At 37.0% G+C, this 24,751-nt stretch overlaps 1 protein-coding gene across 1 annotated transcript in view; it reads left to right on the forward strand.

The window, feature by feature from the left end:
* SDHAF3 (succinate dehydrogenase complex assembly factor 3) overlaps positions 1 to 21,632 on the forward strand; it is a 32,074-nt gene extending 10,442 nt beyond the window's left edge. Inside the window, exon 2 of the mRNA XM_074900322.1 lies at positions 21,247 to 21,632. Coding sequence (XP_074756423.1) covers positions 21,247 to 21,450 — 204 coding nt within the window. The 3' untranslated portion in view covers positions 21,451 to 21,632. The remainder of the gene's footprint in view (positions 1 to 21,246) is intronic.
* Positions 21,633 to 24,751: the final 3,119 nt, after the last annotated feature.

Genomic DNA, 24,751 nt, shown 5'->3' on the forward strand with positions numbered 1-24,751 from the left:
TTACAAAGTTCTGATCAGCCACAGTAACCCCCAGTAGAGTATGTCCAGAGGAGATAGGGCCTTGGTGTGTAGACACAAAAACTATCCGAGTTTTGAGTGATTATATTTTTGGAAGCATATAGTAATAGCCTAATATGCATGTTTTTTCACCAAAAGAAAAATTTCATTGTTAATAATGCCACGTTTTAGATGCTGTTGCAAAGTATGTTGGTATTGCAGGGTCCTGTTAAGAGTAGGGAGTTTTCTTTAAAAATTAAATTATAGTATAAAATCATATTTATTCCTACTTTCATTCCTGGATATGGGTGAAACATTTAAACTGAATCTCTTTCTGTCTTTTCTGTCCCTTCCAAAATAAATATGGCATGTGTCAAAATCCACCAGGATATTTTAGGCCAAAAAGTTATAGTCTGCCACAGTTACAGGAACTATGGCTTATCAGAATAACACCTCGTGGAAAGCATAGGTCAGCTTTAGGCTGTGGTACAAGCAGGTTGCTCTAAAATTAAGGGTATTCTGGTTCATGTTGAAATTACTTGTTCTGTAAATGTACTTAATTTACAGTAGTTTAAATTTGATTTAATGTTTAGAATTAATTTTAAGGTGTACAGCAAATCACAATATTCAGTTGTTTTCTGGGCCTCACGAATCTTTAAATTCAGTTGATTGTTTGCAGTGAAGCACACTAGCGAGCTTTTTAACATCCGTTGCACTGAGTCATTGTAAGAATTTAAGAGATCCATGGTGTGAAGAGTTTTAATTAAATAACAAACATATATTATGTCCTTAGTGGTTTACAAAGATGAGCTTGTGTATAGCTGTAGGGTTTTTTTCACCAGTTCTGCTGTTGATTGACTCATGAAAAGAAATTTCATAGGAAGCGCTAGCAATGTCATTCTGGTTCATGGGCAATTCAGTACCATCACTGTAACTGAAAGGAGTTACATTGTTAAGAAAAACATCATCATCCTGTCAGTCAAGAAGCAAGTGAAAGTTGTTTTGTGAATAATGTGAACTCTTGATTTTCCTTTTTTTCTTTTTCTTTGATTTTATTGGTGAATCTGATTTTTGCGGAGTGTCTGTCTGCCAGCAGATGCCACTCCTCAGCAACAGACTAGTTTCCCAAATTTGACCAGATAGAGGAAAATAGTTGTGGTAGACCTTTGTTTTTAGAAACATTGATGGCAGTTTGCCTGGGATTGTCTTTGTTTTCCTTGATAAGAACAATCTATGCTATAAACAATTAAATATTTATATTTTACAATGGAACTGTTTAAAATTTTGTTTCCTGCTGATGCATAAAACCTCAGGGCTGGAAAAATGGCAGTATGTAGAGTAAGATGCTTTTGTTCTTCAAAGTTTTGTGTCGAGCAGTATTTTAGTTGAATAGAGGATGACCCAGAAATCAGGAGGCTTCTTTATGGAAATATTTTGGATGGTGGGAAGGTGTCTACCAGGATTGCTGAAAAGGTGTGATGAGGAGGATGACTTAGAAGCCCAAGTCTCAATGACTTGCATAGGACAAGTTCTTATAAAACCTTTAGGCATATTGAAAAACAGCCAAGTTGTAAGTGCATCTGCCAAGAAAGAACTAAGAAGCTGTGCAGTGAAAATAAACAAGGGAATCCTGGGCAAGAATATTTTTTTTTTGTCTTTCTAAATTTTGGAAAGATATTAGCCTGTGATTAGATATCCTGGGACATGAATAATGGCATATTACTATCTCCAAACAACCATTTTTTTTTTAGACAGCTGATGTTTTGGATGTGAGTGAGGCCTGTCTTGGCCTCTGTAGACATCTGCAGTAGAAGACTATTTTGTTAACTGGTAAATATGGTTGGACCAGCAGGGCCTGGACTGAGGTGATGGATGCTGTCTTTCCAGCCCCAACACCTTCCATCTATATGGATCCAGTCTGATGGTAATGGAAGGCTTCCTGGTATGGCTAACGAGTTGTTGATTTTTCTATGCACATCTACCTGTGTGTGTTGTTCTAAGATGTTTAGTTTTATGTTCCTGGTGAAAGAAGATGTTAGAGATAGATCTATACATTCTGTCATGTCGTGCTTTGCTGAATTGACATATACTGAACTTTCAAACTCTGTTATTGACAATATGCTTGATTTTGCATGACTGACCTTTTTGAAGACCACTGGGTGCTTTTTGCAACATACTCTGTAGAGCACAAACTTGAGGAATTTTGTTGCTATATTGTCATTGATACTTGGAAAGTATTTATTCTCTTAATAAAATAAATGCACAACAGAATATGAATACTTAGTATAGTACTTTTTTTTTGTTTTTTACCAAGTAGAATTTAAAATTTTCAAATAGAAGACAGACTTGTATCTTGCTTAAGGAAGTAAAATACTTTTTTTGTTGCGTTCTGTACAGCACAGTTTTAGACAGTGACTTTTACCTAAACTACTCGTAAGTATTGCTTACGGATTAGACAGGAAACTAGATACACAGGGAAAGACGGGGAAAATAGAAAAAAAGAAAACAGTGAATTTTTTTAACTGGAAATAAGTTGAGACATTGCTGTACAATAGTAAAAAGGAAAATAGTATCAGAGTATTTGGTTAAGAGAAAGGAGTCTGAATTTTGCAATTGAAGAACTTAAGCATTTACCTGTTTGCATTGAAGCAAACCTTTGTAGTAATTCTGCTTGATAACATATGGTTAAATCCAGTCTCTTTCAGACAGTGTGCTCTGCCACCCGGAGTCTTCACAGGCTGAGTGATAAGGTTTTGGAAGAAGCTATCCCAGTACAAAAGCTGCACATCACAGAAAAGATTCTAAACCAAAACCAAGCTGTGTGTGAGATAAACATTTGACTTGGGAATACACCTCTTGCAGAGTGTGGTGTGATCTGTTACTTTTTGGCCCTAGCACTGCTGGGCTAAAGCTGTACTGCTGAATCAGATGTACCTGGCACTGCTTTGCAGCTGTCAGTGGAACAGCCTGTGTCCATGCTGTTAAACTCTTACTCTCCAAAGCGGGGTGGCCACATCCCAACTATCTGCTGGGAGCAGTCCCCGATCTGTGCCAGCTCACTGACTGGGCCTGGGAGTTGTTTGGGAGAAAGCTAGTTATCCTTAATCAAACCCTGTGCCAGAGACCATGGCACCACGCTCCCAGGGTGGGTGGTTGAGGTCTGGTACCTTCTCAAAGCATTCCATGGCACTGGTTTAAATCATTTCTGTAGACAGGGCCCTGACTCCTCTGCTGTCAAGTGCAGTTGCTGCTTTTTTTCTGGATTCTTTCTCTCTGCATTATCAGATTCTCATCAACTATTAGATTTATCTTATTTTCTCCAAATCAAAAGCTGTCGTCTCTGGAACCTGTGTGCAGATCTGAGCCATTCTAAGAAAGAAGTTCTGAACTCTTTAGTGCTGTTCTGTTACTGGCCTGGTAAAATAAGGGGAGGCTCTCTAGGCCTTTATGAAACTGCATGTCAAAGCTGGGCACTGTGTCTGTACATAAGCAGTTGTGAATGTTCTGCTCTGCATAGGTGGAAAATACATTCCTTGAAGGAAAAGAAAGCAAAAAGAATCCCCTTGCTGTCTTTCTAGCCAGGAGGGATTGCCAGTCATGTATCTTGTTACTCTGCATCCTAGATCTGAAATATGTTGAATACTACTATTTCTTTAAAATTTCACTTCTGCTTCAATTTAATGAGAGTGTTCACTGATATTAGCCCTTTCACTGTCCTCTTGAGAACATACTTCATCTGTCATTCATACTTGGTCTTTGCATTAATAAGGCAAGTAAGCACACTTTCTCATCATTCCCTTTTATTGACCCACTTCTGAAATGTCATGTGCCAAGTTTAAACTCTGATGGGCCACAGCAGGTGAAACGATGACACTGTGAAGTTCATTGTGGGTAGTGCCTTTAAGAGGGTGTTGTATGGGTGAAAAGCAGCCCGACGAAGCCCAGTTAAACTTGCTTGGGTAATGGTGGGTGTAGAGGATCTCCCGAGTTCCTTGGAAAAAATAGAGCTACTGTCATCTTACATAATACCCCAAGGACAAGCAGACAGAAAATACACTTTATTTCTCTTTGGGTAACGCCTGTTTGTGGATTAGGACATTTCTAATTTATGTTTTGTTGTTGAGCATAATTTGGTGAACTGGTATCTTTAAGATGTATTGCTTGTAAATTTTGATCAGATATTTTTTGGGTGCTGTTGCATAATGTGTATTGTGTTTCAAGTAGAAAGGAGGTTTTGTTCTTTTCACTTATATATTGTACAAATGAAGCTTCAATGACTGTTCAATTTAGTGAGGAAAAACATAAATGTAGACTGTGATTCTTCTCTGAGAAATAGTTGCCAATGAAGTTTTGTGTGTTATAAAAGGATAGGATGGAAACTAGCTTAAATGTGCATTCAGTAAAAGCTCATGTTCTACAGTTTGAATAAATCAATTGATTATTGAATGATGATAATGTTTTCATCTCTTGAGTATGTGAACTTGTCTGTCTTAGTGAAATTTGTAGTTGGTTTAGTTATTTTCTCCCCGCAAAGCAAATGTATAAAAATAACTGTTATAGTATGCTATATTCAGTACTGGAACATTAAAAAAAAATCTTAAATCTGGTAATACTTGGGGATAGTAATTTAAATATAACTTGGACTAATCTTGGCTTTTTAATAAGTAGAGTGATAATGCAGAGGTAGCCTGGAAGACCTTGGCTGGAAGGCACCTCTGGAACTTCCTACTCAGAACAGAGCCATCTTAGATCAGGTTGCTTGGGGCCTTGTCTGGTCACAAATTCTTGTGATTTTTGCTGTTTGCTGTAAAGGATGTGGAGAAAAGATTTCACTTACAGTATAATTTTCAAATGTTAGCTGAGAAAATTCTCAAGGTTTCTGGTGTTCAAGCAAAACTAATTACAGTGATAAAAGTCAGAAAGTCATGATTTAAATGAGCATTCACAACTAAATGGTACTGAAGTAGAAGTGCTGAATACTCTGAAAGTATGTGATCACTGACACACGTTGGTATCCATTGCACTACATCTAATCACTTGTTTTCAGTCCAAGAGTAATATTCCCGAAGAATTGAAAATCATACTGTGTTGGGTTTTGCCTAATAATTTGTTTAGTTTATATATAAATGTAGCTCTGTAGGTGTGACGTTGGCTGTATGTTTACATTTCAACAATATGTTTAGTAAGCTTTAGTTTAGTTTCTCTGGTTTTATACTGAGACACAAGTCAGCCATATGAATGACATGTGTGGCTGAAATGAGGGTTAATGTTCTAGACAGTATGAAATGTAACTGGGATGGATTTTTACAGCAAATAGTGAGGCCTTGGAAACCAGTATTATCCTGGTGTGAATGCTGTCTACATCATTATTAATTTTTATTGTATTGTTTTTAATGGATTGTTTGTGCACTTACTTGCACAAATACACACTTTTAATGCACAGTAACAAGTATAGGTAGGAATAAATTAAGCATATGAGTTTGCAGATTCTTCTTTTGAAAATCAATTCCATGGTATCCAAAAGACTTAGTTCCAGTCTTTCATGGCATTACAATTTTAGGATGCGTTAGCTCGATTGAAATCTAGCAGTGCCTCACTTGAATTTATTTAGTAGTCTAGCAGAAGGCATGCAACAGTGTGTAATGGATTTAATTGAAGTGTGAGTGAGCATATTGAATTTGTTTTATTTGGCTTTGTCTTTTTGTTCACCTTCAGATGTTCAGTTCTGTTGTGTGAGATGAAGTTCTCATGACCCCTTGTACTATTTAGCATATCCATTTGTTGATTAAAGCTTTTGGTACAGTGATGCATCTGTCACTGGCAAGTTACCAAGTTACTTGCCAAAGGTTTCTTTTTCCTGAGTAATGAGACTTTTTTGTTTGTTTTCATTTGTGATTAGATTGCTTGTAGGCAGTGTTTTTGAGGGCAGATAGGATCCTAAGCATACTTCAAATAGGTATGATAATTTTGACAGCAATTGTGGCAGAACTTTCCCAGGGAAATTCTCCACCCACCTGATGAAATAAAGCATTACTAAACCAGGTTCTGCAAAGGAAGATGTTTTGCAAAGCTGTTATTTGTAAAATCACTGCTGTAGTAGATATAGCAAACAAGTCTGTGAAGACAAGGAGATCTGTTGTATTTTTCTCATAAATATGGTAGAATACAAATGATTCCACTGCTTCCCCCCCCCCCATTGGTGTACAGTCTTGTTTTCAGGTCTTCCTCTTTTAAGAAATTACACATTCATGTTAAAGTGTTATGTTTTGATATAGAGAAGATAAATTGTGCTTTGTTCTGATTTTTCTAGGGCAGCAGTCAATAGTAAGGGCTAGTCCTATATTATAACAGCAGGTGGACTTTATGGTTGAATTTACTGCAGTGCACATGCCTGTGGGTCGGAGATCTGCAGGGAGCCCGGTGAGCTGGGAAGCGCAGTATGGTCAGGACACCAAAGCAATGCCTCGCCGTGGCCCTGGGACCAGCCCATGCAGATGCCTTCAATGTGTAGTCCATAGGGACAGTTCAGCAAGCAGCCCACAAGTGGGTTTTGGTGTAAACAACTGTTCTAGTCTACGCATCTTTTCTGTGATAGAAATGGGACATGTGCTGGGATGGTGGAGGAACCCTCGCAATCCAATGCCTTCCTGTGCAGGGATGGTGCTCGGAGCTGTGACCTGTTGCATCTGTGTGCTGTGCTCACCTGCTGCATCTTCATGGTACTGGTAAGCGGGAGGAGTTTCCACTACATTATTAAACAAATTTAGTTTGACTAGTTTAAGCTCTTCCCTGTTCTGGCAGCTTCATGAATACAGTGGGATAGATGTTACTTAGAGGATTTTTTTTCCCTCCTCATTTAGCAAGCATGATTTTTTTTCAGAGGCACATGAAACATTCTGCAGGACAGCAGAGCTTGCTAATATTCATACCTCCCCCCTTAAGACTGAAATAAATGCCTACTCCTGAAGACCCCGTAATTTACCATCAGTGTGGTTCAGAGGGGAAGCATCGCTGGGTGGTAGGTGATGTAAATGTTACTCAAGATTATTCTGCTGATGTCTTCAGCAGAAAAACTCTTATTTAAGAGGTTTTTCCTGTTTACTATCTTTGCCTAGTGAATTCTGGGACTAAATTAAAAACCAGATTATCTTAACTGGGAATTTGTCTTAAATAGGTAGCTGTAAAAGCCATCCTGCAGAGTGGAGAGTGAGACAAGAAGTCATCCTGATTCTCATGTAACTGCCTACTTGTGGGCAGATGTACACAAGACCATATTTTTCTTGGCTAGCAAGCAAAATTAAAGATGTATAAGCAACTCAAAACTAATTAAAGTTTTTATTGTTCATATAGCATTGCATTGCTTTAAACAAGTCCAGAGTAATTTTAAAGCCATGCAAATATAAGTCGAAGAGTCTTGGAACACAAATGAAATCTCTTGAATAGTTTTGGTATTCTCTGACTGGTAGAAACCTTGAGGCAACCTATTTATTCACATCATCAGTGGATGGCAAGAAGTTTTTTCTAGAACTTACTCTATAGTCAGTTTGAAAACTCCTCTTCCTGATCATATACTGTAGAAAAAGGACTTGTTTCTTAATGTAGTATAAACAAACAGTTCAGCAGTTTGACATTGACGCTAATGATGAAAGTATCATTGTATTAGTGTGAAGAGAACATCTGAGTGGATGTGGATGTACCATACCAAAAAGATTAAATGGTACCACTTAGCACAGAAGTAGTTTCTCTCGTGTGTGTGTGTTTGACATACAAGTAGAACTAATATGCTACCCTTACTATTCTTGGTATCTTCTCTACAGGCAGGCTGCTTCTGCTCCAAATATTATTGTTTTATCTGTAGCTGAAGGCTGTGGTACTCAGCTGTGGAAGCACCTGGGAGGCTGGCAGATGGAGCACAGAGCTGAGCTGGCTTAACGTGGCACATTTGTGTTTCTGAAAGGTTGCCTTGATATTTTCCTGGCTCTGGGGTTTTTGCATTCTTTTTAAGAGACTTTCCTTTAAATTACTGAGGTAAATTAAGTTCTGTTCCAATTCAACATGTATTTGTGCTTGGGAGCAGACAGCCAGTGGTTGCACAGAGAAAAAGGAGAGCTTCTAGGTGGGTGAGAATTTTTAGGAATAAGTAGGCGGTCTGGATTTTTTGTGGAAGCTTAAGATTTTGTTAACTGAGCGTTCATTTCAAAATTAAGTATGTACAACTCTAAGCTATTTTACTTGATTTCCCTCCCTTTATTACTCTCCTACCCTGTTTTCCCTGTCATTTGCTAATTCAAAGCAAGCACCCTTTAACAGTTGGAAAACCTCCTGCAATAGCAGAAACAAAAAAGAAGGAATAAACAAGATTTAGGTGAGTTAATTTTGAAGTATTTGTTGTATAGAGATTACAGGAGAATGTGTTCAGTCTTGAATTTGTAATATGTATTTGATCTCCCCAAAAACAGTACAGAAGATTTTAGGGAGGTTTTCAGAAGTGCTTTCAGATTAGCTGTCTCTACAGTACTTTACTGAATTTTTAAACTTGTTCATCAGATCAGTGAATTTTCTTTTTGTACTTAATCCCTTCAGTCTTCTGCGACACCCCAGCCCATATTTGCTATATTGTGACAGATGCTGTAAAAATCCTCTTAAATGTCAGAGACATTGGATAAAGGGATAAGTAGATAGTGACTTGCAGATGATTACAAAAGTCATGGGGTTTTTCAGATTTGAGGGCTCTGATGTAGTCAGTGGAGATGCATGCTCCCTTACAGCAGCTCTTGAACATTCTGATGACATATTTGTTTCCTTCAGTTAACTTGTGTAATAGTTCAAAGATCGTATAAAACTCTCCAAGTTAAAAACTCTTGGTAAGATGCATATATTTGTAGGCTTTAGAGATTTTTTACCTTAAGAAATTGTTAAAAAAAAATCAATAAAATTTTAGATTTATGTTTAGAATATTAATTTCTCTGACCTTTTTTGTTTGTACTGTTCTGTCAGGAATTTCTGGCTGCATATATGCTATATCACAATATTTTAGGAAAATAAAACAGAGTAAGGAACATTCTGTTGTAATTTTGAGAGCAATAAAACTCAAGAAGAGGGAAATCCTGTGATTTATTCTATTACTTGGAGGATATGGAAGACTTTTTCAGCAATTTATATTATTAGCCTCGTTTGACAGGGGTACATTTATGTGTATGCAAAGTATATGTCTGGTCTAAAACTTCAGCAGCATTTAGCATCTTTTGCTGCAGCAACAAGAACTTTCGAAATTTTCACTGGATCTAGCACAGAGACCAATGAGTTAATATTTTTTGCCTTTTATTAAGTATTATGAAGTACATGTTAATTGCAGTAGTGAGCCTTCTTTCCACAGAGTGAGTTTACAAGTATAAACCAGTATGTTGTTAATTGTCTTAAGTAAAATGTCAGTTACATCAGTATGCATTTATTTACATAGAGATGCCCTATTGCTGCTATTTAAAAGCAAGGAGGACTGAATTGTAACCAAATGATTGTGGTCAAATACACTGAATTACTTCTATAGAGGAGGACTTGCAAAAGTACCCAACTGAACGTCGTACTTAGATAAGTAAATGCCCTTATAAGAATTCACCTGTGTTTCCCAGTGGCAATATTATTTTATTTTTTAAATCATATGAGTCCACCTGTATGTAGGTTTTCTTTTAATGATGGCTAGTCTCCTAGGTAGTGTTCTGTGAAGAGCACACCTCAAAATGTTTGTGCCACGTTGAAGAAGCAGGTAAACTTTAACGACTCCTTGCATGTCTGTTTTAAATGCCTCCGCAAGCACCCAGGTAGAGCTTGTCTCTGTCCCCTGTTACTAGAAGGTCCACGGTAAGACTGGCCAAGAAAATCAGCCTTCGACTAAGTATTTTCTATTGCCAAATTTGCTTTGCTAAATTATCATCCCATGTATTGTATTGGAACAGGTGGTGTAGAATATGTCCACTTAAAACGGTGGAAGTTTCTGTCTCTTTCTTCTAAGGGATGGGTCTGACTTTCACACTAATGACTCTCTGCTTCGTTTATTAAATATAGTCCATGACTTTTTACTTAATTCATTCAAGCACATTATTCTTCTACAGGTCCATTAAAGTAAAAAATTCAGTGCACCCTCAGCAGAAAGGTTATTTGTGGTGTCAGGGAAATCAATGCAAGATGCCTATTAGCAGATTAAATTTTTGTTTATACTTGAGGTTTTCTTCCTGACTGTATTAGTTTAACGTTTTGGCTCTAATGAGCATATAGGAATGTGAGTAATGGAAAAATAAGAATATCAAGTCTCTTTTAGGTATATATGTACATTTGAAATGCTTCATTGGGTATAAATTGAGTAGAAGGACGTGCATGGAAAGTCTTTCAAGTGTCATCATCTGGGATATGTAATCTTTTGCATGTTCTTAGTATCTAGCAGCCTGGAAACTAATGTGGTTCTCTTGGAAATAGGCTTTATTTTCCTTTTGTGAGTATCTAGATGTGAAATCATTGTCTTCCTTGAAAATCTGGAAGTAATTCTTTTGAAATAACTGCAAATTTAAAGCTTGTCCTCTAACGAATTGGTATGAGAGTCTGTAACTGATGTTTGTATTGTGTTCTTTAATTATAGTTGTGTGATTGTGTTGCTAAAACAGTCCTTAGGTTTTTTTAGGTAAAATGCCTGTACTTAGTGTTGATGTTTGTCTGAGAATTATCTGCAGTGAAGCACTTTGCCAAGATTTCCTAGCTTAATATTTAAATAGAAATATTACAGTGTAACTGATGCATTAAGGAAGTCAAGTTCCTAAAAACAAACTGATACTATCACTTTCAGTCTTTTCCCTTCCCCTGCTTTAAATTAACAATGTGTGATAAAACCTTGAATATTCTGTGAAACTGTAGCATAATATTTGCCAGACAAAACATCAGCAGTAGACAAAAGTGCACAGGACAGCTTTTTATTAGCCAAAGAGCTGCCATGCGCAGTGTAAAATGTCAAAGCAAAATAGAATCTGAGTCAAGAAATAACCATCTTTAAAATTGCTGAGCACTTATTAGGATTTGTATGAAAATATGAAACAATGTTCTTGAAAGAAGTTTAACTTTACTGGTCTGTAGCTTATTTGTCCAGTCACAGCAGTCTTAGAGTTTGGTATTAGTAACAGTGTAATTTCTTAATAATTTTTACAGATGAAGGTCCAGACTGAATAATTTTCCATGTTTTGTCCTTAAATTGTTGACTATATTGTTCCAATGGGGTTTTTAATATATTTCTCTTCCAAGTATTTTTGTCTCCAGTACCAATTTAAGACTCTCCAATACTGGTATGTGCTTCAGAGAAGAATATTTTTTAAAATTCTTCCATAAAATAAGTATTTTTTTTTTCGGTGGAGCTGACACTTTGAATGATAGTCCAAGGAAAGAGAACCATGGCAGGATCTCATTGAGCCACTGGAACCCGTTTGTGTGACAATCTCTTTCATCCTACCTCCTATATCTTCCTTCTGCCCCATTTCTTGTTCTGCATCTACATTTCAGATTGATCTCTTCAGAACTTAAGCAGTAATTTTATTTTTTCTTAGGTGTTCTTTTTCCTTCAAGTATGTTCCGATTTGTTTTCTTTTATTCTTCCCTAGAATGAACTCAAGCTTTCTATTTAAGGCCTGAGAAGAAGCTTATTAATATAAGTGAAGAGGATCTTAAAGACTGTGGTTGTTATCAGATGATGTAAAAAGCTTTTAGTGACCTAGATTTTAGCCCTGATGTACAATACTGATGTAAGTATGTGCATCCAGATAGAAATAATTAATCACAGCTTGTTTTTCCGCAAATGACAGTAAAGTCACTCTGATGTACTGTAATGCTCTTGTGCTCCATTTTGGATTTAATAGCATTTATATATGTTTACCTTGATAGTCAGGCCACAAACTTCCCACTTTCACCTCAAATTATGTTCTCATAAGTCTTACATGAAAAAAGGACATTAAAATAACATGTTACTTAAGCTATAAACAAAGTTAGTCCTTGAGCTTTTTTCACATTCCTCTAAATAAATGTCATTTCTTCTAGTTTAACAATATTAGTAAACTGTGTTCAGAAAATAGTAGTCCATTTTGTACCTTCCTGATCAAATAATAATTCTCCATGCTGATTACTAAGTATTACATAATCATATTCCCTGGCTCCGTTTTAGCTGAACAATTTTTCATTCTCTTCTCCCAAACTGCAAATAAGCAAGCAACCAAAAAAAACCCCAACCCATTATACGGTAACAGTTCTGTATAGTTACAGTATGTGCATCATTGTGTTACTGTGATCACTACCCTGAAATTTGGTTGATATTCTAGCATCCTTCCTGAATCTCCTGGGAAAACATGATATTGTGGCTTTTCTTTTCAGATTAACTTTTAGAAAACTTTGACATTTTCTGGTTGTTTCCATTCTTTGTGATCCAGTGACTTTGTCCTGGAGAAATCTGTTTTACTTCTATGTGTTGTAATTAGAAATGGTGACATGGTCTTTCATCCCAGAAATTAAAATATACATAATTCAAAGTTTTCTAAGGATAAAAATGAAGTACTTTTTTTTTTTTTTTTTTTCTATCATGTGTTTCACTTCAGGATGTTGCTAAGTCTGACTTGAGCAGTGTTACCCAAAGATAAAACAAACTCCAGAGTAGATATTATAGATTCATTCAAGGAGAAACGATATTTTTGTTGCCTGTTGTAATTTAAAAACCCACAAAACAAAACTAATGAACACTTCTTTTTACCGAAAGAAAGGAAGTAAGTTGGTTGAAGCCAGTCATCTACAGCCAGAGAGAGAGAGACGTAGTTGTTTTCTGAGTGACGAGACCCACATCTCTGGAGGACAGTGTATCCAGTCATCCATCATGTTTAAGACAGAAGTTTCTTTCTCTGACGCTCAGCACAAAGACAACCTGCATCTCTAGCTTCACTTAGACATGTAACGTATAGATGTAGACAATCCCATCGCAAGTGCTAGGCTAGCCCCTTGGCTTGAAGTGGCCTCTACAAATCTTTCCATCTAATGATGGACCGAAGTACAAAATAGTTCATCCAAACTGTTCTTCACACAACTTGCTTTAGAGCTCCTCATTAATTACAATTGGGTATAGTTGTTAGAAAGGGGAGGATTTTATTTCACCAGTGTTGTTTTTCTTCGGAAGTAGGAGATGTGTCCTGTAGTGAGATGGGTTCTACACACTGTTGGGCTTGAAGGGTACTTGAGAAACCAGTGTGGTCTCTGGCAAACCATGTAATTTTCATACCTCTTGTGTTTTGCATTTATGTTTAAATGAACTCTATGTGTTGCTCTGCTGTCCCTGTTTTTCCTTCTATTCCTGGAGTGCCACCATAGTGGCTGCCTCAGCAGAGAGGCAGGGACAGTGGCTGTGAGTTACTGGCTCTGGTTTAGCCTCACTCTCGGATATTTTTCCCTTTGGGGTTTCCTCAACTGCCATGCTCAAGAGGTGGTGATGCACAGGGGAAGAACAGGGATTTCGTTCTGGGAGGGATGCAGTTTGCACTGTTGCTGGATTAGAAAAAAAAGCTTTAAAAAAATCTTTCACATAATCTGAAATTTAAAAAAAATTGTATGAAAATGTGTTTTCCTTTAATTTCTGAGAAGAGTGGGGTTTTGGGTTTTTTTGTTTGTGTTTTTTTTTTTTTTTTTTTTTTTTTTTAAATAGAGTGTGTAATGTTTCAGCTTTAATGAAAATGAAGTATTCTTTCTCATCACTTTTCCAATTCTTACATATGCTTAAAGTTTCAACTTAGTGTTTTTATGACTGGTCATATAAGATACTCAGTCTGGTTTTAAAGTGTTTGTGGTTTTATACATAGCAAACTTCTGAATAAAATGTACGTCTTTAGTATGTTACATCCTAACTTCGCTTAACTGAACCCTTTTATTGTTAATGGAAAATATCAAGGATGGCTGAAATTTGGAATATAACAGAACTGGCAGACTTTTTAGATTGTTTAAGACGTCTTATTCTTTATGTCTAAGAGCTGTCAGAAGGTGGTAAACAGATCTCAGAACAGCAGTGTTTATAACCAAATTGCTTTCATGAGATACAGATAAATCATTCAACAGAAGAGCTAATTACATCTGTAGCCTATACCATAGGCTCTGCTGTCCCATCCATTAGCAACTCTGGTGCTTCAGTCAAGCCAAAGAGTGAGTTTACAGTATATTTGATTTGAGTGACAGAAGTTTCTGTGTGAATGCAAAAAAGATTAGAATATTATTTACGTGATACCTCAAGGTAAGCAGTGGTGAACACAGGACTTGAAGAGCATTTGTTTACTTACCTGCCTTGCTGCAGCCTTTGCTGGCCAAGTTTGCAGCTATGCCTACCTTAGCCCAAACCACCCTGTTGAAGGGCTGTTCTATGGCTTTCTTTAACATGTCCATGCTGGGAAAATCTTCCTGGTTTTGAAACCAGAAAACTTAGTGTTACTTTGCACAACTGCCTCTCTTAGTAGATAATAAACATTTTGTTGATGGATTCTGTGCTGTGACATTGGTAGTGAAGGAGATGCTAGAACCAGAAAAACATTGATTTCTTTAATAAATAAGCTTGTTGATAGTTTTTTCTTGTATATGCCTGTTAAATTTATTGTGTAACCATATTTTTGTGATGATCAGCTTGTTTGTAATGTTTTATTTAACTGGAGCACAATGCTGTTTTAGAGGCCTTACTGTTACCTCAGAATGCAAGCTTGTCTGCTGCACCAGAGCTGGAGTGTCTGTGGATGTGGCTTCATACCTCTTGTATGTTGGTGTTTTCCAGAGTTACATGTAAAGTCCTGTAGCATTTTCAGGAAGAGAATAGTTTTTGAGATTTCCCTCTTGTGCTCACACTACAGTCAATAAAAATCTTTATTGCAAAACCACTCAGCAGTAACCATTCACCGTACATCCTTCAGGCTTTTGGCAGAAGCAGTGCTGAATGTTTGTGCAACTGCCTCTTGCTAAGAGTTGCCTCTAGTTTGCTGTTGCACGTGATGGAAGGTCAGGTGATTTAAATGTCAGAAGAGAAAGTTGTTTTTTAACCTTCTGTCAAGACTTGCAGTAGGAGCTGGACATCTTTATTCCCCAGAGGTCCTCTGCTGTGCTGGGCACCTCAGAATGAAAGTCCCATCTTCATTCTGTTGCCCTTTTCCTAGCAATTACTATTTTAATTTTCCATGTAAGAAACTGATAATGCCAGCCTTATGTCATTATCTAGTATCATTCAAATAGCATTTCATGGGTATTTTAAAAAGCAGGAGGAAGGCTTACTCATTACCCTTTATAGTATATTGACTTTGTTTTTAAGTGATCATGGGGTGTCCTTTACAAAATCAAAGGTGGTTTGAAATTGTCTTGTAATAACATTTTTCCTGTGAGAGGATGTGTGACTTTACATACCTGTTTATTCAGATTAGGTAATTTATTTGAAAGTAGTTGTTATTTTATGGACTTTAAAAAATGTTTGTGGGCTATTTTAAGTGGTCTTATAGGATGGAGTGTAGGTTGCTATGGCTTAACATGTACATCAGTCTATGAAAATATCCATGGAAATTAAGCTTAAGCTGAGTTTAAGTGTGGTAGAATTTTCCCGAGTTTGTTGTTACATTTCCAACTATACTTATAGCTTCTGGTAAAAGAAAATGAAGATGTTCTGGAATTTCATGTAGTGTAGCTCCCATTTAAAAATTGATGAAGATTTTTGTCTTTTGCTGATACTGAATTAGTTTAACAAACAAAACAGTTTTGTAGTAAAAAATACAGTAAATCAGTTGCAGAATTCTGTCTGAGCGTGCATAAAATAATTCATTCAACATATCTCTGCATAATAATAAGAATAGGTTGTTTCTTGCTGTGCTGTTTGTTCACAGTTGTTTCTTCATGCTACTGTCCTAGCAGCATGTGTTTGATTTTGCTCCTAGTAGCAGCAGAAGAATTTGAAATGTTGCAATGTTAACTTCACTTCCAGGGAGCGATGAGGGTGGCCTGTGAGGCCATGCTTGTTCTTTTGCTGTCACCCTAAGAAAAATAAATTTTAAGTAATTTGATACCATTTTTCAGTGCCTGTCTGTGCCATGTTTGTTTAACATGTCTCTGAGTAGTGATTTCTGATCTGGCCCCATTAATGTTTTATCAGCGTTATCATTAATTTGACTACAACTAGAGTTAGTCTTTTTTGGAATGGATGAATACATCAGCTTTATACTTTTAACTGCTTAAGGGAGATTAAAATTTTAGACCTTTTTTAAAAATAAAATCTGGCAAGAAAGTGAATCATACAGGTAGTTACTGTGAACAGACATATCTATCCTGACTTTTTCTATCTAAATTAATCTTACAGAGATTTTTTTGAGCTATTGTCTAAAATGTAGCTTTGCATATGTTGAGGAGGACACCAAAGAAAATAGAAGTGATGATTACCCTTCTTCCCAGTGAAAATGGGCAAATGGGCTCTTAGCCCATTTAATCTTACAATTAAATCATAAATGTCTCTCAGCATTTCATATTTGCATATGAGATAAATGTCTGTCAGTATGTACTGGATCATGTAGGAGTCTATACATCTGGCAGTCAGGGAGTGGGGCTTTTGGTTGTGTGGGTTTTGCTTTTATTTTTATATTTAATCCTTTCTCAACTTTGAGAACAGCAAGGCTGACACCCTTTCTCTAATCTGTGGTACTTTAAAACCTCAAATGTCACCCATCCTCTTGCCCTTTTGGTGAATTTGTGCATTCTCTGAATGCTTATGAGTCAGGAAGCAGAGGAAAACTGTATTTGCCTCAGTCAGTGAATTTAAATAAAACCCCCTATGGTTATTGATTATAGCAAATACTCCTGTGTTTTTGTAGAAATCACTTGGAGGTTCAAGTTTTTAATCATGCCATAGTATTTTAAGAGAGCCTAATGACTGGATTCAGCTTGCATGCTGTAGACTCCAGTGTGATCCGTGGGCAGAACCAGCATCTCTAAGGAATGGATCAGAGCATTCAGGTGAGGCATCTGCCTCTCTGTACTGGTGTTACAGAGAGTTTTGGGGTGTCTCTGCAGTTGCACGTACTGTTGGCAATGCAGGGACCTGGCCAGTCTGCACCTCAGACTGTTACTGTCCTTTAAGACTGAGATGGGTGCTGGGAGGAGCAGGAGTCTGAGGATGTCTGTGATATGGATAGCCAACACACTGGGATTTAATACTGGATAAGTCAGCTGTCTTTTGATGGTAGATGATTGGGAGGGGTTGATTAGACTTGATTCTGATCCTCTTTGTTTCTGGTGGCAGCCCATATAAAAGGGGCAAAGAGTTTTGTTGTTCAGCTGGTGGTTTGGTTTTTATTTGTTTTTTTTTTCATGGAGGTGCCCAGAAATTGTACAGCTGGTGCAGGCAGGGGATCATTGCAATAAGAGCTACTTACAAAGAACCAACCAACCTAAAAAAACCTAAGGTGCAGAGGTTGTCCCTGACTGACCTGCCATACTTGACCCTCCCTGCAAGGGAGGAGAGCACCTGTGTGCCTCTGCCATCGTTGTGTACGCTGAGTCTGGCTCTGTGAGGGTGCAGGTCTGCTTGTCTTCTGTCTGCGTCTCCTGTTTCTGGTTCTTGTGAGCAGAGTGCAAACCATAATTGGAATAAGATGCCCTTGAAAAATCTGCCAGGGATTCGTGTCATGATTGACAAAGGAGTTTTGTTATATTTGGAAGATGTAGTTACATATAAAATAAAATGAAAGGCAGAAGTGAAGTAATTTTCCTTGATTGGGAAGGCTAAGCAAGAGTTTGTTTCAGTTCTGCTGGTAGAGAAGATGACACTAGAAAATTCTAGTTCAACTAGTTAAATACCGTATCTGTTAAGTTCTAATGAAAACTAGAGCATATGCAAACATGCTGCTCCTCCTTATTGTCTGAGAGGGACTGTGATCATCATATTTTGTGACCAAAGGTGTGTTTTTGAAAGAACAAATGTCAGCTTGTTTTTTTCTTGGTAGTTTTCCTCCCCTCACCCCCCTTACACTTTTACGCCTATTGCTGAACTTTGGAGTTCGACATATTAAAGTTCACATGCAGTTAGCAAAATGGTGCATTTTCTGTATAGAAGCTGAATCTTAAATTACAGAACTATGTACCAGCAAGTTATGTAGTACCTTTTCACAAATCACTGATCAAGTAATAACAGTATGAATTTATGAGGGAACAGTAATGTGTTAAACACTTAAATATCTCAAGCTTTGTTCAGCCGTCATCTGGCATCACAGCCAGAGAAAATGAGATATGTCATACAGCTGATCTTTTCTCAGTGCTTTTCTAAAGGCTGAATCATATTTTCTTTGGTGCATCACTGTCTTTTCGTAAAACGAGGTGAGAAAGTTCCATTTTCTGTTATGAGCCAACCAAAACCCAGCATGTTTTCAGGGTCCAGTTTTGAATTTTTGTTCACATTACAAACCAATGTGAAACCACAGCTACTGAAACTTTCTGGCATGTACAAAACATTTGTTCAGCTAGAAAATGAGTGGGGGAAAAGAGCCAGTGGTGACGTGTCCAGAGCACGCTGGAGTGCTGTGAAGCAGAACACCTGGCGTCAGGGAATGGGGAACACATTGCAGTGTGTCTGGAGGCAGAGGGCATCTGTGAGAGCGGGTGTTGCGGCTTTGTCGAGGACCACCACTTCTAAGATCTGGATTCTTCAACGCTGATGCTTTGTGAAATGTGATGCCTTGATGTTAGATTAAATAAAAAGAATGTTACAGACTCTTTACCAGTAATTAATTTGTTATTATTTGAAAAGATGGTCTTCTAGCCAACAAAGTCTGTAAAATTGTAAACGGTCTTTAAATGGACTTCAGTTATTTCTAGGAACCGTAGCCCGTGCCTGCAGCAGTAGCCTCAGGCTGCTCCCAGGTGGTCGATCATTAGCTGTGGGGAGGACTTTTCTCCCACTGGGGAACCTGAACCGGTGGGAGATCACATGGAGGGGTTCTCAGGGTTTGTACGTTTAGTCAGGTCTCTTGATAAGGTGCGGTGAGTTTCACGTTGCTTGCTTTCAGGGTTGTTTCTGAATTATATGCTGTGAATGTTGTTGTTTGTTATAATGCGAGTTTCTTTTTTTGGAGTCCAGAATCAATAATGACTGTATTGTTTTGTGCAGAAATTTGAAGATAGAATGAGGTGGAATAGTTGATGTGTAACATGTCGGTGTGTTACTGGTCTGCTGACAGCTTCAGAGATCACATTTGTCCATCTGCCTTGATAAGAAATTCTGTAAATCATGAAGTTGAAGACTTTTTAACCCATTTTCATTTTTTACCTTGTTGTTACTGTTTGATTGTTCAGTCATCAGGAAAAAACTGTATTTAGTTCCTTCTAAACTCTGGACCAACTGTACCATAAGGTAACACCACTGAGGTGTAGGATTACTGCAGAGATTAACTGTAGTATCACTGTTCCTGAATGCGTATTTAATGTAAAAAGGGGAGAGGTGATGTGGGAAAGAACCTTAGTATTATGAAACTGGTGTTATTTTTCTTATTAGGTAACTTTAACACAACATTCTGCCACTACAGATCTCTGTTAGAAATGAGGAATCTGTTTAGTTCAGAGTCTATATTAATAAAAATTTACTTTTGTAATTGGTAATTTGGTGATTGGATTAACAATTCAGTATGCAATAATTAGGCTTCTTTTAGCTGAAAATTGGAAATGAAAATAATGCTTATAATTAATTGTTATAATTCTGTGCTTTTCAATACTCCTGATATTTCATCCTTTATTTAAAAAAAAGTGTTAGTGTAGCACAGACACTGTTCTTATTTATTCAGAATATAGTTTTTTTTAGTTCACTTGCTTATATTGAATTCAGAGTTGTGCTTGAAATTTTAAGGGTGTTTTAAAGGATGCCTCACTAAGGTAGGAGAGGAGCCTATATTTTTTCCTATAAAAATTAATTTTTGAAATTAATTTCTTAATTGTGGAGTTTAAGTTCCTCTTAAGGAAAATTAAAGTTCAGGCTCTCTTCCAACCCAATGTTTAAATGTGTGCTTAACTTCTAAACATCCAAATAGGTTCACTGACTTCAGTAAATACACATGCCATGAGGTTTTTCACAAATTCACTCACTACAGCTTCTTTGAGATCTGCTGCAGCGGGGCTGATGCTGGGCTGAGGGAGCCGGAGAGCGCACAGGATCCATGCTGATGGGCTTTGAACACAGCAGTGTCAGTGGTAGCACTGCTAGCTGAATTAAATTTGCAGAATCACTGTCCTTGCAAAACCTCCAGTGTTGTAATTTAGAAAAGTAGTAATGGTCAAAGATTGCTCCAAAGCAGTGAGAAAGCAATTTTCGAAACTATGCCCACATTACTGGTGTGACCTGTTGGCCACTTCCATTTCTGCCCTTGAGAAAGTTTTGCTTTTATAATGATCCTCAGCCTGGTATTGATGTAATACAAACTGTTTTGCCTGTCCACTGACATAAATGCTGTTATTTAAGTAAACATGGTCCAAATACTTCCTGATACAACAGGATTGAAAGTAAGTCTGAACAAATTTATGTTCAAATCAGTACAGAAAGGGGGTTATCATTTTCTTCTTCCTCGGGGAATGAGGATGCAATCTGTTCTTGAAGCCCCTTCTTATTCTCTTCTAACTTTTAATTTTGCTAACTAATTTATCCCAAAACTGACAGAATGACAGAAGTCTCACAGTTGCTGAATTCCTTCTGCATTTGGAGCAATCCAGGGCTGGGTGCAAATGACCTAATCTGTTCTCAGAGATGCAGACAGGCTGTAGGGCATTTGTCTAATTATAGATTGCTTTTTCTAATGCATTTCTTCTTTTCCAGATACTATCAGTTTACAAAGTGAATCCTATTGATATCCTGCTAGATAGAAACATGTATTTTAATAGTTATAGCTATATAAATTTATTTGGTCTTATAATTAAATTTTGTTTTGTTTTCAGTAGTAGTACATAATATGACAGAAATAATCTATACGTATATGATATGCATTTAAACTAGCTACATAAAATTGACTGTAGATACTAGCAATGTCTTAATAACTTTCTTTAAAAAAGTGTATTTTTTTGCCATTTGGTGTTGATTAATAGACTGTTGTAGAAGATTGAGTAAGAGTATGTTATTACAGTAAAATGGTATTAAAAAAAGTTAACCTGAATCCTGCATTTGTCATTTTTGTGACCTTTATATTCCTTCCTCATTAGACATATGCAGCACTGATACAGCAACAAATTAATGAGGACAAACAAAACTTGAGAGAAAAGACTGTATATGGAATCCAGCTCACAGAAGAAAAACTTAATGACTTCCGTGATGAACAGATTGGGCAGCTGAAGGAACTGATGGATGAGGCTACCAAACCTAATAAAAAAATCACCATTTCTAAAGACATGAAACACAAAAACTGAAGCGTTTTAAAAATTGTTAATGCATGTGGAAGCATTTTGAAAGTTCCTTTTCCAGTTGGACTTGAATGTGGTTTCTGTGGAATAATGGGCACTACTTACGCCCTAACTTGTCTGAAATGGATATCTCTGGCTATTTGGCTTTTTGTGCAAGAATAAATGTTAAAATGGAATAATCACAGCAATTGTTTGTTAATTGCAGTATTTTTTTATCCTCATGGAAGGGAGAGACTTACAGGATTCAGTAAAAGTAAACTGACATTTTTGAAATAGAAAGTTGGAATTTTTTTATCATGGCACACATAGGGCAAAACATCTTTCTGTTTGTATATCATCCTCTGCCTGGAAAAGATGCAATTCCCATTTGCTTTCTGATGTGGATACAGTAGACAAAGGTATGGTACTGGAGTGGGTTTGTTTTGATGGAAAGAAATGAACGGTACTGCTGTTGAAATTGAAAGTTGGTTTTCTTGAGCTTTATTGTGAAATGTGCTTTAAGATAAACGTTGTAGTCCATTATTAAATTGACCTCGAACCGCTGGCTTATGAAGAAAATTCTGCATTTTTTTCAAAGCTAGACTCAGATTATTGTTAGTGTATCTGAAGTTATAAAAACCATTCATGAGTTGTGCTGTAGTTAGAATTCAAAGGCTCTTTAAAAGCTCAGTATCCCGTATTATTCAATATTTGATATAGACCAAAATTTGTAAACCCCTCAATCACAGAAATTATCCTGTTGATAATACTGTATGACAAATATAAATAATTCATTTGTAATAGGTTAAGTCTCCATCAGGAAAATGTGTGCCTGTTGTAATACTCATACTATTGGGACTAAGAAAACTTCTGGTTTTTTATCTGTTAAGAAAAAACGCACCCCTTTCTGTGCAAAAGACAGCTTTCATTTTGTATTCCAAACCTAGTTTTATATTATTAGTTTTGTTCTATTTCTGGAGCTTTCCCTGTCTGTTACCCACAGCATGTTCAAGACAACATAATTTCTTTCCTCTTGGGGGATAACAGCTTTGACAAGTAAGCACATTTCCATCTGTCTTGAGTTGTAACAACATGCTGTTTGCCAAAGATACGCTCCTGGATCCTAATGGGGGGCAATTTGGGGAGCAGCCTGCTTCTCTCTCCCTTACCTCTCTTCCCAATCCTTTGTTAGGATTTTAGGTTTCAGGCCGCTCATTTCTATTAAAAGTTCAATTGCAAGACTCCTGTGTAAGGAGCACTCATAGTTGCTTTGTTACATCTTCCTCTGGTAGCCCCAACCTCTGTTGCTTGTGCTGTAGGAAAATCCTTTAGCCTCAAGGGCCTAATCCAAACAGGATCAAAGGGTGGAGATGGCATCCAGACTGAAGGGCTGAGGTTCACAAGTCCTGGTTCTTGGTGCTTCAAGGGCATATTTGCAGAGAATGGCAGCTCCCTTCTGGCCTGCTATGTACCTAGGTCTTGCCCCAGCATCCAAGTGGGAAGTGGATGCAGTGTGCAAGCAGGAGGCTTGAAAATTGTCTCTTGATACTGCCATTCACACATACCTAAAGCTTTTTTCTTTTTAGATTTCAAAGCCTAAAAATCTAGTCCAACCCCAGAGTTTAGGGCATAAGGGTGTATTCTGTTGCACTTCCATCAGATGTACAGTAACCAATAATTTGCATTACTAGATCTACTCAGTTTTAATACCAAAAGCGATGTTTGGGTGTGGACAACAGTTTGTTTCCATTCCTTTATTGCTAGTACACGTCTACCCGCTTTCCAGTTGGTATCCAAGTTGATTCAAATTTATTTCAAATACTGCAATTTAGGGCACAGTTATATTTTTATCAAGACATTTAATGAAACTTTTTAGTTCAATTAAACTAGTTGGAATACTTTTTTTGTGTGTCTCCTCATGTATGTACATGATAATGCACGTTTCTGGAGGCTAAATTAATTTATAATGAAAAAGTGCTATTTGGTATGAAAAATTTAAGCTTATAATGAGACCTAAGGTCACTTGGAGGTGAGGGTAAACATCTTTACACCCACAGTCCCTTTTCTAGTAAATCCAGCAACTTTTTTCTTTCTCTTCCCTGTGGTAGCTCATATTTTGCACTATGTTTTTATTCTTGTTTAAAACAGCTCTTACAAAAGCCAAAATTCCACAATAGGAAGGAAACATCTTTAAAGATTGTTTGCTCTAAGACAGCCAGTGCTAATAGTAAGGCACGCTCTGATCTGAGCAGCTCTTAAACCAGTGGTGGGCATGGGTGGCCCCACAGAAGCTTTGCAATGCCAACACCACCATACGTTGGTGAAATTCTTTGATTTACAAGTGTGGTTAATGACAGTTGAGGAAGACAATGGACCTCTCATCCTGTCCACAGAAGGGTGGACTGACAAAGATGATTTTTCTTTAGTTTTATGTCTTTAAGATATAGGATACTTTTTGTGGGGAATTTTACACAGGGTTTGATGGATAGTGAACAGAGGAAAGCATCCATCAAAATTACTTCAAAACTACAGGCAGCATGCTATTTCAAATAGCAGAAGAGTTCCTTAGAAAAAAAAATACTAATCACCTAACAATGAAAAATAGCTATAATCACTTTAGAAATGAGTACAAAGTTTTAAGCTGTGTTCTGTATCTGTTGGTATGGATTGCTGTTATATAATTTAACACTGAAAAGCTCCTACCACCCTTAAAAGAGCTCTCTCTGTTCAGCTTATCCATTAAGAATGATCCTTTGTATTTTGTTGATCTTAAATCATTTTGGCTCTTCTAGAACTAAAAGAAACTGATAAATTCACTGGTTAATTTGGCTAAACCTTATCTGTGGTAACCCCTTATGTGATCGTCTGGCAGCTGGTAGGAGTTGGAGGGAGCTGAAGTTTTAGATAGCTGGAAAAGGCATGAGCTGAAGTCTTACCAACAAGCAAACAATTTTCAGAAATCTGTCTCATAAAAATTACCAGTTTTGATATACAAAATACAAAGTTAAATATCTTACAAAGAACAACTAAAAATGTCATTCTTCCAGTGTTTTATTATTTCTGTGATGTGGGCTTACGCTTTTTTAACTGGCTGTCCAGCAAGAGCTATTAGAATGTGAAGTTTCTCACTTAAAAATAAATTAATAATTTAACATGTTGAAGGTAGGATTTATGAAGGAGTTTTGTTTCTCAGCTATTTGGGCTTACTTTAATCCTTTTGAATTATTAGTGGACTTTCTATTTCTTCATCTTGGATATGTACATGTGGGAGGCTGGTTATTCACTGATGTGTCAGTGGTCAACTTTTAATTGGCTTCTAGGTAAAAAT

This window comes from Athene noctua, chromosome 2, assembly GCF_965140245.1.
Source record: "Athene noctua chromosome 2, bAthNoc1.hap1.1, whole genome shotgun sequence".
NCBI classification, from domain to species: Eukaryota; Metazoa; Chordata; class Aves; order Strigiformes; family Strigidae; genus Athene; species Athene noctua.